The 14,030-nt window shown below is 38.9% G+C and overlaps 1 protein-coding gene across 1 annotated transcript in view; it reads left to right on the top strand.

The window, feature by feature from the left end:
• The window catches only part of LOC139322774 (SAM and SH3 domain-containing protein 1-like), a 629,849-nt gene that overhangs the window by 557,155 nt on the left and 58,664 nt on the right, over positions 1-14,030 (top strand). The window contains exons 3-4 of the mRNA XM_070951997.1: positions 2,219-2,269; positions 2,375-2,424. Of these exons, the coding sequence (XP_070808098.1) occupies positions 2,219-2,269; positions 2,375-2,424 (101 nt within the window). The remainder of the gene's footprint in view (positions 1-2,218; positions 2,270-2,374; positions 2,425-14,030) is intronic.

The following is a 14,030-nucleotide window of genomic DNA, read 5'->3' as shown; positions in this document are numbered from 1 at the left end:
AAATTCAACAAAGCCAAACACTTGCTACCCAGAAGCCAGCAAGAAAAGTTACTCTTAGTGCTCAACCAGGATCTGCTTTCTCATGATGTGTGGATTGAGCTGCAATGTCTGGTAAAATGTCCCCTCTCTTTTATTTCCTTGACACTCAATAGACACTTAAATGAACCGGATACTGCAGAACTGCAGAGCTGTCCCCTTCCTTTTCTGGCTGTTTTATGTCATTGGAGGTGGGATGACAGGAGACAAAAGAAGAACCTTAGTAATGTTCCCATTGCTTTTCCAGCTGGATAGTTAGCTTGGCTTAATGAAGAAATGGGAAGTTTCATACATCTGCTTTCTATGGAACTTTGCTTTGGCGAGAGAATGAAGACACTCTTAACTTAATTTTTGCTAATGTTTTCATTACTTTGACTGCTTTCATGCAGACTTTTTCAACTCAGAAGAAAAACATCACCAAACTTCATGTTCATAAGTTGTTTTGTTTCCATCTCTCCAAATCAATGACATTAAAACTAATTACAATTTTCAGAGGAATGTGCATTTGTTTCTTTGATATAAGGAAAAGGCATTGCACAAGCCAATAGGGAAATTATAAACTTCTTGGATTGAATTAGGTTTGGGACTCTATGTAGGTTGAAAATGTTCTGATGCTATAGGTCATATATAGTTGTCTACCTGCATCTCCCTTCTTGTCTCTCCTTGAACTGGTTATGGTATTGCAGTCCATTCACAAATCTTGGGTTTTTTAAAAAAAATTGTTTGAAAAGTACTTACATGTTTGAGCTGGTCAATGAATACAATAAAATACTATTATTACTACTACTCTTTATTACTACTACTACTATGACGACGACTACTATTTATAGGTAATTCTTGACTTACAACCACAATGGAGGCCAGAATTTTGGTCATAAGTCATCGTGACTGTAAGTCAAGACACCACACAACCAGACTCCCAATTTATGACCACTTTTCAATCATGTGGCTGTTAAGGAAATCCAGCATATCCAATGGATATTTTTTGCCATTTTCTGCTAATTCTGGTCACATGACCATGGGACACAGCAACCAGTCCTAAATGCTGACTGGTTGCTAAAGCCCAAAATGCAATCATGTGTCTTCAGGCGTCTTTGTGTGCAGCAGTCATAACTTTGAGGATGGATTGTAAGTAGCTTTTTTGTCCTTTGTAATTTTGAACCGTTGTAAAGTGCCAGGTCAGAGTCTTTGTATATGCACTCAGATCAAACCCTCTTCCACTGTTTGTAACCAATTCTTCATTATCAGTTAATTGGGGCTTTAGGTGAGGATGTTCATCCCTTTGTTATTGCTATATTTTGAATTATGTTTCCCTGTCTGCTTGCTATAATTTTATGTAACTTGATCATGTCTCCATTCAGTCACATTTGTTGTCTGAGGTAAAGAATCTTCAGTGTTGTGTCTCAAAGAACATGTGTTCAAGCCCCAAGTCATTTTGGTTATAGTTTTTAATGTTTTTTCCATTTCTGTTATATCCTTCTTAAGATGTGGCAGCCAGAGCTAGACACAGTTTTCCACATCTGGAGAAGTAGATTTAGAAGGCGATGCAGATGTTAACAGGATTGTTTATTTCTTTGCTTCTGCTCATTCCTTTTGTTTCCAGTTTACAAAACTGTGCAGTATACTGAGCCATCTAGTGTTCCCACTGTAAATTGCATAAAAAACAAAAAAAGTAAGAGAAATGTTATGACAAGAGTTTGACAGTGCTTCTAAAATAACATATTACTGCTAGTGCTTTCTCATCCAATGGAATGACTGCTTTCTGTAATCCAGGATATATGGAGATGTTCTTGTGAGATGTGATGGCTAAAGTATTGAGCCAAAAAGATTCAGATTCAAGTTCACTGTCATCCATGAAAGTTCAGGGACAATTTTGAGCCAATCCTCCTCTCTCTCCCCAGCCAACATCACAGGGTTGTTTTTGAACAAATGTTGGAGAAGATATGTTATGCATGCCACTGATCTCCTAGACGAAACTCTAATAAATAAAATGAAATTGTGAATTTACTTTCATGTCACACCAGCGTGCTCTAGCCAGTTTCTGGAAGCATCTGATCTGAGATAGTTTGGTAGTCTCTTTATTCCTGTCCTATTTTGTTCTTCTTTTTGCTGTCTTGCTACTTTGCTTGTCAACACTGCCACACTTGTATGTTTCACTAACTTGACATCTGTTCTGTTTCAGGAGAAATCTGATGCCAGCTCCACATCCCTACAGCTGCAATCCCAGATTGAAGTAAGCACAATGGATTCAATTCTTTATTTTTGTTCCTGCATCAATCAGATAATAAAGCTTTTGGTTGTTCAGCCTCAACTCAAAGCAATGAATCTTCTCTTCCAGGAATCCCTTGGCTTTAGCAGTGTAGCATCCACACCAGAAATAGAAAGAAAGTAAGTAGGCATTTATACTTCTGCTTTACATTCTGGATGAATTACTAATTCATATCAAAGGGTTTTACTTTTACGTGACCACATCACAAGATTCAGTAAGCGGCAGCCTTTTCTTTCTCTGCCACTGGTGTATTTCCCCCCGATTTCTCATAAGTTATATTTTCTTGTCACTTTCTGTTTTTACAAAATAGTACCTGCTCAAATAACAAGACTGATAGAATGAAAATTTATTGATTTTGCACTACACAAAGAATAATGTAACTTCTCAGGTGGGTAAAATAGTGTAGTAAACTAGCAGCTTGGGTCCCTTTGACCTGCTTCAGGGTTTTGTAGATCTAAATTTCATAGTTTCAAAAATAGTTGCAAGAAGGTGGCAGATGGGAATATGATTTCGTCTATTGCCATAGAAAGTATGGTACTAGGCCCAGACACCTACACAAGAGCATATCATTTGAGAAAGGGAAGTCATTCCAAAGTCCCCAAGGGTTACAGGTATTTGAAGCTCAAACTGAAATTTAAGTGGACAAAGGAGACATAATGAGTAAGCTGATCTTCTCAGAAATGTGTCCTCCAATGTTCAAATGTGACACCAAATGCAACTCCAGGGTGGGGGTGGTGCAATGGCTATTTTTATTCTGGAGCCTCTAATGACTTTTAGGGGTGGTGCCCCAAACATAGCCAGATATGACATTTTCTTTGTGAAGTTGGGTCTCAAGGATCTTGCTGTTTTTCTACCTTCCTCCCCATGGGCTGGCAGTGGCCCTGCCCAAATGCCTGGACTTTGTGGCAGAGTTGACAATGAAGTTCCCAAGCTTATAATTCTGGAGGACTTCAACCTGCCTTCTCTGAGCCTGGAATTTTAGGTTGTCTGGGAGTTTATGGAACCATGGTAGCAGCTTATTAATGGCGCAACCTGCAGAAGGAGTCATACATAAGATCTGCTGTTTGGCTTGGGGCAGTGGCAAGATGATCGGGGGTTAGGGGATGTTAACCTCAGTCCCTTGTTATGTGCAGATCATTTCCTCTTGGTCCTGGAGTTTCATGTGGCTTCCCCCCACTTCAGGGAGTTTGGGCATTTTGAATTAGTCCACAGCAGGTGGATCCCAGTAGAACTTGAGCTTACTCCCGAGGCTCTGCTGCTTGATTCAGCTTTGTTGCAGCCTGGAATGAGCATGTGACAAGGACCTTGGATTGGATTGCCTCTTTGTGGACACTTTGGTTGCAGATCACATAGGGACCCTTGATTTATGGACCAGGCTCTTGGAAATGAAATGACACAAGGCTGCTGGTAGAAGAAAATCATGCACAGGTACCAGCCTTCAGTAGGATTTACCTTGTGACACTTAAGAGCAGAAGAGAATGCTTACTTCTCTGCTTTTATTGTGTATGCGGATGGCTGGCCAGTAATCCTATTTTGGATAATCAGGGCCTTCCTGGGTGTAGCGGAGGATAGGTGAGCCCTTATGGGGTCACTGTGAGGATTATTGTAGGTATCTGTCAAATAAAGTTGCTCCACTTTGGAATTAGAGTCTGGCTGGGCAGATCCAGTGAAAGGGACTGAGGCATGTCCTAGCTTGCTTATCTGGGTAGAGTTTGAGCTGGTCAATCCTCAAGAAGTGGACAGGGACCTTAATGTTGTGAGCTCTGCCACCTCCCGGTTGATTAAGTCCTCCAGAGAATTGGCATGTGGTTGGGTCCAAGCAGCAGTAAATGCCTCCTTGCCAGAGGGAGTTGTTCCACCAGCCTTGGCCCTTCCTCAAAAGACCATCCTTGGATCCTATGGTTTTTGATACCTTATGTCCAGTCACCAAACTTCTTTTTTCCAGCAAGGTTGCTAAAAGACTGGTGAGCTCTCAGCCGATAAAGGGCCTTGGATGAAGCAGATTATATGAACTCTTTTCAATTAGGATTCAGACAAGTCTATTGGTCTAAAGACAGTATTGGTGGATCATTGTGGATGATCTTTGGCAAGTTCAAGATGTTTGGGGGGGGTGGGGAAGTGTCCATGCTGGCTGTCTGGGTCTCTGGCTGTCTGTTTGATGCCATCAGCTATATTATATTTCTGGACCTGCTTCGGAGGCTGGGAGTAGGAGCAGAGTTTTGCTGTGGTTCACCTCCTTTCTCCATGGCTGGTACCAGTCAGTGCTAGTGTGGGAAGAGAGGTTCAGCCCTAGGCTCCTATATATGGAATGCCTCAAGGCTCTCCTTGAGGGCTCTCCCCTCCTATTTAACATCTATATGGAGCCACTGAGAGAAGCCATCTGGGTTTTGGGATCCTCAGTTTTCTGATGATATCCAATTATGCATCTCCACCCCATTCAAGGTACTAGATCAGCATCTGGTGGCTATAAACACCCCACCCCACCCGCATAGGGAGAAATCAACTGTGACTCATCCTTAACAAAATGGACTGATGATGGGATTTTGGCTCTGAGAGTCAGGCGAGTAGACATCTCTGACTCTGGATAGGGTTACATCCCCTTCTACAGATTTGGTGTGCAAGTTGGGGTCTTCTTAGAGTCATGGTTCTTCCTGGTGGCCAAGGGGGCTTTTGCACAAATCTGCTTTATACCAATTGCATCCATTCCTGGATCAAGAGGTCTTCCTCATGCTCATCCATGTCTTAGTCACCTCCCGTTTGGATTACTACAATGTGATCTATGTGGGCATTCCCTTGAAGACCACGTGGAAGCTGCAACTGGTCCAGAATACAGCAACATGCACAATTCTGCCTACCCCATGGTTCACCTATGTAACACCACTGCTGTGTGACCTGCACTGGCTTCCAATTGTTTTCAAGATGCAGTTCAAGCTACTGGTAATAATCTTTTAAACCCTTCATGGTCCAGGGCCAGGTTACCTGTAATGACTGCCTCTCCCTGAGGGTATCTAGCAATAGAAATTTGTAGAATCTGCTTGTAATAGCAACAGTCATCTCGCTTTTTTCCTTCTTACATACTGTGAAGGATTCTTTTATACTTTTCATCTAATATAAGAAATATTCTTTTGATAACCAGGTTCAATACAGCTGGAGAGTTAAGTTCTAAATAAAACAGGGTGCAGAGGGACTTTAGTTTCCATAGTTTTAAAGCAAGATGAAAATTAAAATGGCTCAAACATTTCTTTGTGAACACACTATCTTAATTTTTTTTAGCATTATTTATTGCCTTATAATTCAATGCACATTCTTCAAGTGGTGCTTTACTTTAATACTATCTTCAGAAGTTCAGCAGTGATAAAGTTGGCAAGTACTAGAGAAATAGACTTCTCACGGATAACTCTACCAATAAAATTTCCCCCTAAGCCTAAAATTATTCATTTGTCATTCAGTGTTGCAAATGGTTATAATCACTCACCAGTGAGATTCTTCTCTGTGGCTTTCTACTGAGATTTTGTACCATTTCCTGCTGGTCTATTTGAAATTGTACTTTATTTTAACTGATTTATTTAAAATAGTTTACAGTTAACCAGTTTGATAGTGAATTGCACTGTTACCTTTAAAAGTTTACAGTGCAACAAGAGTATTTAATTGTTACTCCAAGAATAAAGTAAAAAGTTGCCATAAACACATTTATGAGGGCATACATGAAAATTAGGTTTATCCTTTTTCCTTCACGTGAATGGTTTCCTAGAAGTGGCTGCTTTGTTGATAACTAGATTCACCTTCTTATAGGTGAAATTGAATCTGAGCAGTCAGCCATTTGCAAGTGCAGGATATCATCAGTAAAAACAGGTAAAGCCACCAGCAAACACTGTCAAAAACTAGCTTTCTGAGTTTCTCCTGTCACAAATAAAATTGCCTAGGGACTGTTGAATCACTTGAGAAGCACACAAATGGCTTGCCAGGGGACGCAGTCAATCTTTAAATCACATTTAAGGTGTCATCCATGCCATTCTTATTTGTATTAAGCAAATCTCAAGTGATGAAGCCCATTAAATCTTTGACTCATGACTCAACCTCTGGTTCATTCTCCTAAGGCCTCATTGTATAAAAATTAATAATTAGTATTCACACTCCTTCCTAAGATGTCGTGTCACTAATTAAAATTTAAGAAAGTATGGATGACTTATTTGATCTGTATGAAGAGCCTTGTGATGCATACAGCCTGATCAGGTTTAAATATTCACTGTCACACAGGAAAAGGAAATGATGACCTGATTTTAGCAATCAAAGGGCACAGTATGAAGTCTAGTGACATTTCTTTGTATCCTGGTTTGCAATAACTCTTCCAAGCATGTTTTAGCCAAACAAAGGCAAGGCCAAGATTGATTAGTACTCAGTTGGGGAAAAAGGTGAGCAGGTAGAAAAATTATGGAGAAATGTGAGGATAGGGATGGGGAAAATTTTCTTATCTCTTTCCTACTTCGTACTTATGATCACCTAAAGCATAAGAAGCATTCACCCTGCACTTGGGTCTTATTACTTTCCATAAGCCTAATATTTTTTTTAGTAAAGCTCTCCTTTACCTTGAATACATTTAAGCAATATTGATACCTTGTTTAGATCTTTATAACATCTTCACTTTTTGCCTTCATGTATTGAATAGTTTCTGTTATTACAGTATGTGTATCGCAAGCACAGCATATATCTAAGCAATATCTTGAAGCAGTACTAATCACAGTACATCAAATAATGTATAAACGATAAGGAATCAAGAATTAAGGATGGAATAAACCCAACAGCCACTGAACTGTTTATTTTGGTCCTTACAAGAGAGACTTGCAGCGTGTAGCATTTTGATTTAAAATGCTTTTATTCCCATTGCATTAATAAATTATACGAAACTTGGAAGAGGTGATTTAGCAAAAAATACCAGAGACATCTGTATGATATTTTTGCTGGTAAAAAATTATGTTTCTTTTATATGTTTAAAATCATCTCACTGTAGCAGAGAATTTTAACAGCTGTTCTACTAAATTCTTCAAGGTTAGAATAAAGCTAATGAGAAGGATGAGTTTTCAGATGCTGGAAGGGAAAAAGTCTTTTCCAAAGGTTTAAAGTTTTCATTGCAGCGCTCAAAAGCATAGCTAGTTCTGGATCAACAATATACATTTCAGAATGTCTTCAAAGCCAAGAGTGTATTGCATGCTGTGGCTTATAACAGGTTAGTGTATTGGGACCTTGGCATTGAATTGAATGTAGAGACTCAGGTACACGCTGTCAGTTTGTTTCACAGACCTTAAATATTTCACCTGCAATGAGATTATTAAATAGGAGTTGGAACGCTGGTTATTTGAAACCCATGTGTATTTATTTGTCCATGGTGGTAGCCAAAATGATATATATATATATATGAAAATAGACACTGCCATACCCTGTGGTTACAGGTAGCAACTCTATGCACCCATTTCAAAATAAGGGCCCTGCCCTGTTTAGAGTGCCTGACATCTGTTCAAAGTCTGTGGGAAATGAGTTGGTGGTTTGGTCCAGTTTCCTTTAGGCAAATACCTCAAAATCTACCATAACATTTGGTGTTAGACTACGGGAAATCTTAACTGCCAACTGTAAAGTGTTGCTAAAAGGCATACCAACTAAACTGGCTTGGACAGTGGAAAGCTGGAGAAAAGTGGATCACTTGTATGGCATGCAATATAATGAATGCACCCCACTCCTATAGCAACTATCCCTTCAATAAATGAAGTACAGGTAGTCCTCGACTTACAACAGTTCATTTAGTGACCATTCAAAGTTTCAACGGCACTGAAAAAAGTGACTTATGACTATTTTTCACACTTACGATCTTTGTAGCATGATCCCCATGATCATGTGATCAAAATTCAGATGCTTGGCAACTGATTTATACTTATGACCACTGCTGTGTCCCAAGGTAACGTGGTCACCTTTTACAATTTTTTTGACAAGCAAAATCAATGGGGAAGCCGGATTCACTTAACAACCATCTTACTAACTTAACAATTGCTGTGATTCACTTAACAACTGTGGTAAGAAAGGTTTTAAAATGGGGCAAAATGCACTTAACAAATGTCTCACTTAACAACAGAAATTTTGGGCTCAATTGTGCTCGTAAGTTGAGGATTACCTGTACACACCTTCATCTTATTTTTTTGTGCGTATCCTTTTCAAATGGATGCAACAGTTTGATAGGAGTAGGGTGGCTATGTGTTTTGGAAGAAAACTGGAGAACTTTCTCAAGGGAAAGTTGAGGAATAAATAAATGCTACTTATGCCTACCAGGTATAAAGTTTCAGATGTCTAGATTCTCCTTTGACTACTTGGACTCAGTGGCAGCTATCCTGACATTGTTTACTCAACCATAAAGGGAGAGGTCTAGTAAGCATGTTTTGGCAGGAAAGCAGATCAAAGAAAATCAAGCCTCCTCCTGCATCCTGTGTTTCATCCTGTTTTTAGCAGGACACAGAATTTTTATTTCCAGGGATATGCCACTATTGAAGAGGAAAATGTTGCTTATGTTATCAGAACCATTGTTTGTTTTAATCTTCCTAAAGCAAGGTAGGATCCCATATTAAAGTTAAAAAGGCAGCTTTATGGTTGACATATTTTTTGACGTAGTCCCTCTGTGTTTTCTGAATGTAAAGATATATAGTTTACAGATTGTCTTCATCCCTTTATTGATCCAATTTTTCATAATGGGCGTGATGTTAAACTAGGTCTTTCTAAAATTAAAACAAGTCCATGCTAAACCTAATCTTTTCCATCCTTAGCCATAGGATAAACATTGTTCTTCTACAAAAGTCCTCCTACCAAATGCATTGTAAATGAGTAGACCTTACTTCCTAACAGGAAGTGGTCATTTTGGCTAAGGATGGCTTATTTTTCAAATATCGGCATGCAATGTTTTTGACAGATTTTTCATTTCAGGCCAAAGGACTGCCTCTAAATACCTCAGAATTTTGCACAATGAAACTTTTAAAAGTGTAAAATCTTCTATCTAGACATCTATGGTTGTTTTTGGTGTTATGCTGCTATGATTAATTCAGTGGCCAGTTAAATTCTCATATCACTTCCAAGTTCATTACAGGAGAAGTTGGTATTAATAATATAGCAGAATCAGCAGAGTTGCTAATTTAAATGTATTGAAAACAGGATATACTGTATGTCAGTAATTTAGCATTAATTGAATTTATTGACTTAGCTGTGCATTTTTAAGGTTGTGTTGGGCAGCTATAGAAATTGAATAAATGAATATAAATGTACACACTGGTTGTATTCTATTGTGCCCTTGACCTATCACATTCTTTTGTCCTTATGTTACAATCACCAAGGCACTTTTCAGTGAAGTTAATGGACCTGCAGCTGGAAAGGAAAATCAGTACCTTCACAGTTTACATGAGAGTGAATTATTTTTGGCTTGTAAGCAACATGCTGTAAGCAACTGTAGATCTCAGTCTATATTTCTATCAGATTTTGCTATTTAGAAAGCACTTGTATCATTCATTTTTTAAAATAATTAAAATGTAATCATGAAATGTAACGAATCAGCACTCTGAGTTATATTGCTACCCCAGTAATTTAAATTATTTCAGCCAGTTCTCAAAGGCACCAAATTAATTGGCATTTTAACATGAGTTGATCTATAAATGGGAAAGCTACAGTGTTGAGAACTGCAAAACAGAAAATGGCAAAGATAAATAAGGAAGAAAGGAAACTATAGGTTGAAAATTGGCTTTTAGTTAATGTTGGGAATGAATGCTTCTGCCTAGTTTTGTAAGGTAGTCAGAAAGAGAGAGAGAGAAAAAGCAAAAGCAACAGACTCTTACTAAGCATAAATTTTACTCCACAACAAAGTGATGAGTGAAAAAAGAATTGTGAGGACTGAAAAGAAATAAAGAGTTCTGATGGTGGAGGCTAGCATTTTTTTCTGGCCAAATTGTTCGTGTTGTGTGCAGACAATTTCCTTGATAGAAGTGGGTCAGGAAACTTCCACAATAACATTCACAGGGGAAGTGAAAAGGCAGCCAAAAAGTGCTTGTGACATGTGACGAGCCAGACCAATGTGCCTCTGAGCAGCTGAAGGAATATTTCTTCCTGGCAATTGTTCTCAGAGAAATGAAGGCCTCTTTTCAGGAGAATGTGGAGCTTGTCGTAACAACTTGGTGCTGTTTGTTGTGCATGGCGATGTGCTGTGAATTTCATACCACATTCTAAGCCACATCATCTTCCCCTTATTTTTATAGGCTTTTAGTATTTCAAGTAGGTTGAAAGATTTATCATTGATTGTGTATTATTATTGTTGTTTTAAAGAGGGCAAAAAAAAGGTCTATACCATGTTGGATATTCCAGAGAGGCGTAATAATAATAACAAATAAGGAGACTTGGTTTTCATCAGCTTTAAAATAACCATAGTAGGTGAGTAGAAGTGCATGGGATTTACAAGTTATGGTATATTAAAAAGATAGGGATCCAGGAAGAAGAGTGTCTAATGCATTGACAATCCTCCCATCATCCTCTAAGAAATCATCAGCAGATATACCTTTTATGCTTTGTAGTTGGGGTTATCACATTTTATTTTATTTATTTATTTATTTTGTTACTATTACTATTTACTATTTATGTTACTATTTATGTGTGACTACTTTTAGATTTACAAGAGATCTGTTAGAAAAACCAGGGACGGCCATGAGATGGTTCCTGTTTCCATTTACATTTTTTAAAAAAAACAACAATTAGAGCTCTGATCTTCAAGCAAGATTGGAAGAAATTCCCAAACATTATTTTAGAACAATAGAGGCAGGAACAGAGCGACACCTTTCTCCTAGAGGAAGAGGGTGTCTTCCTGCAAACTGCTATGTTTTCTCCAAACTGCTGCCTGTAAGAGATGGAAGTCATTGGGTCATAACTTTGTCCAGAGTTGGAACAAAGAGAACAGAGTTGGAACAAAGCATAAAATAAGAAGTAGGTATGCAAAAAAAAAAAAAAAAACCCTTTAAAACAAAAAAACAGCCAGATGGCTGCTGTTGTTGTTTCCCCTCTTTCTTATTTCTGGGTTTTAGGTAATCTTGACCAAGAATAAACTCAGCAATATCATATTTCATGAAACCAGGCTCATTAGAGGAAGAAAATGCTGGAAAACATCACCCGAAGCAGAATGTTTAAACAGGGCAGGATAGAGCTTAGCTAGGAAGGATAACACGGTACAACACAGAATCTGAAATCCAGTCTTTTCCTGAGACTACTGGAAAATATAATAGGACAGCTAAATAACGTTGAAGAGGGCCGTAAAGATTACAGGTAGTAAGGAGAAATTCTATGCATTTCATGATGGGCCCTATGCATAAGACGTTCATTTTGGAGGCTCACACCTGCATAGGTTCAACTTCCAAAAGTATCTGATGAGAAGTCACAAAGACACTAACTCTTCTTCTGCCCATAATTTTCTGCAGCTAGCAGATATGAATTAATGTAGAAAAAAATCTTTGGACTGTCCTGATAAATGAGTTTGTTCCATATTTCATGCATTAGGTCCTCTTTAAACTGGTCAAATAAGCCTGTTTAATTCCATCCCACCATTTGGTAGTCCTGAGGCTGAACAGTTGTTGTATGTTTATACCATCTCTGGCTTGTGATCTACTGGCTCTACAAGGGGATGTAATTTGTGTTTGTAGATTTTCTGATTGCATCTTTTACAACATACTGTATATCATATCCTACCATCACTTCTTCCTTCATTTTATAATGGATGGATCCATTTACTTTTTTTTTTATTTAGCCCTGAAAGGTTTTTATAAATAAATGGCATCTCTCACCAGATGCAACTGCCTATAAGGTATAATTTTATTCCTTTGTTTATGCAACTGGCTCCTAGTTGTGTATTCCCATGCTGATCTGTCTAATCATGCAGCTTTTTCTGCTCTTAGTGACTTGGCCTCCTGGTCTGTTATGAGATATCTTCCTTTATTCCCTTGTAGGTAATCCAATTCATGGGAGCCATGATAGATAATACCAGAGATGTTGCTTTGCTGTTGTTACTATAACTTAATATTTATTTATTTATTTATTTATTTATTTATTAGATTTCTATACCGCCCTACTCCCGAAGGACTCAGGGCGGTGCACAGCCAGACAATAAAAAACACATACAATACAAAATTTAAAAAATAGAATAAAATCAAATTAAATAATTTTGGCCCCGACAAATTTAAAACCCCAAACTTTTAAAACCAATTTAAAATTGAATATATAAATACTAAAAGATATTTAAAATTTTAAAAATCTTTTATAAAAGAGGGGGAAAATTAGGCCAGGCCGGCCTGGTGAAATAGTAAGGTCTTTAAGGCGCGGCGGAAGGTGCGCAGATCCGGGATCCTCCGTATCTCTGGGGGGAGCTCGTTCCAGATAGTAGGTGCCCCCACAGAGAAGGCTCTCTCCCTGGGGGCCGCCAGTCGGCATTGTTTGGCTGACGGCACCCGGAGGAGCCCCTCTCTATGGGAGCGTACCGGCCGGTGGGAGGCTATTGGTGGTAGTAGGCGGTCCCGCAAGTACCCGGGTCCTAAGCCATGGCGCGCTTTAAAGGTGGTAACCAAAACCTTGAAGCGCACCTGGAAGACCACCGGGAGCCAGTGCAGCTCGCGCAGGAGAGGTGTTACATGGGAACGCCATGTCGCTCCCATTACCACCCGCGCGGCCGCACTCTGTGCCAGTTGGAGCCTCCGGGTGCTCCTCAAGGGGAGCCCCATGTAGAGATTAATATGGTTCAAGGGCTTGTACACAGCATCTCCTCTCCAACAAGAATCAGAGTCCATGTAGTTTTCTTGGCCATATGGTGGTTGTGGTTTCAGTGATTCTAAATTTTGGGGTCTCTTTTATGGGCCTAGTAGTTCAGTACTCCTGCTTTAGACATAGGCTGACAGCATGCATTAAGGTTTGGACCGGTTTGCAAGAGCCGGTAGTAAAGCCAGCAGAAGGCCCCGCCCACTGACCTGGACGTCATCAAAAGTGATCTGCGTTCGCTCGCACGCATGAGCGGGCACGATACGAACCGGTAGTAACAGTAAGTAGAACCCACCCCTGATTAAGGCAGAGGGAAGTGCCACAATAAGCAGTGTCTAACCTTTTACAGCAGAGGTAAAATAGATGCCTAATCTCCTGGCAATGCCTTCCTTTTTTTCTTGAAAAAGAACTCACAGACTAATAGCTGCTTTATGGTTCTTCAAGATACAGACATTAATGTTGGGACATGAAAGATCATAATCTGCATTTCATTTAGCATTGTGCCATATCAATTTCAGCTCTATGCTTTAAATAAGACTTCTTAATTTATATTTGTTTTTATTTTTTATTTCATTTTTTATTTTTATTTTTGTACTTCTATAATGTGGTGAATGAAAGATGGAGATTTTGTCAGTCTTTCGTTCAATCAGAGACTGAAATTTTATTTTTCATCAGTGTTGGAAGCAATTGTGTGGATTCTTTCTAATGTTACAGTCTTCAATATTTCCTTTATCTCATTTTTGGCTCATCCTGTTTTATCATTTTTTAGCCACAATTTATTGTTCTTTTTCTGTTCATTTACTGTGAGCTGAAGATTTGTGATTTCATTTCCCATTTTTCATATGTTGGCTTGAAGGAGATTGTTCCTTTTTCTTGGAGGAAATTACCATTCTGTTTCTGCATCCTGTTGCCTCAG

Source organism: Pituophis catenifer, unplaced genomic scaffold, assembly GCF_029215685.1.
Source record: "Pituophis catenifer annectens isolate HBS135680 unplaced genomic scaffold, rPitCat1.0.hap2 SCAF_1, whole genome shotgun sequence".
Classification (NCBI taxonomy): Eukaryota; Metazoa; Chordata; class Lepidosauria; order Squamata; family Colubridae; genus Pituophis; species Pituophis catenifer.
The sequence above is the reverse complement of the archived record's forward strand: the minus strand, read 5'-3'. Positions and strand labels throughout refer to the sequence as shown.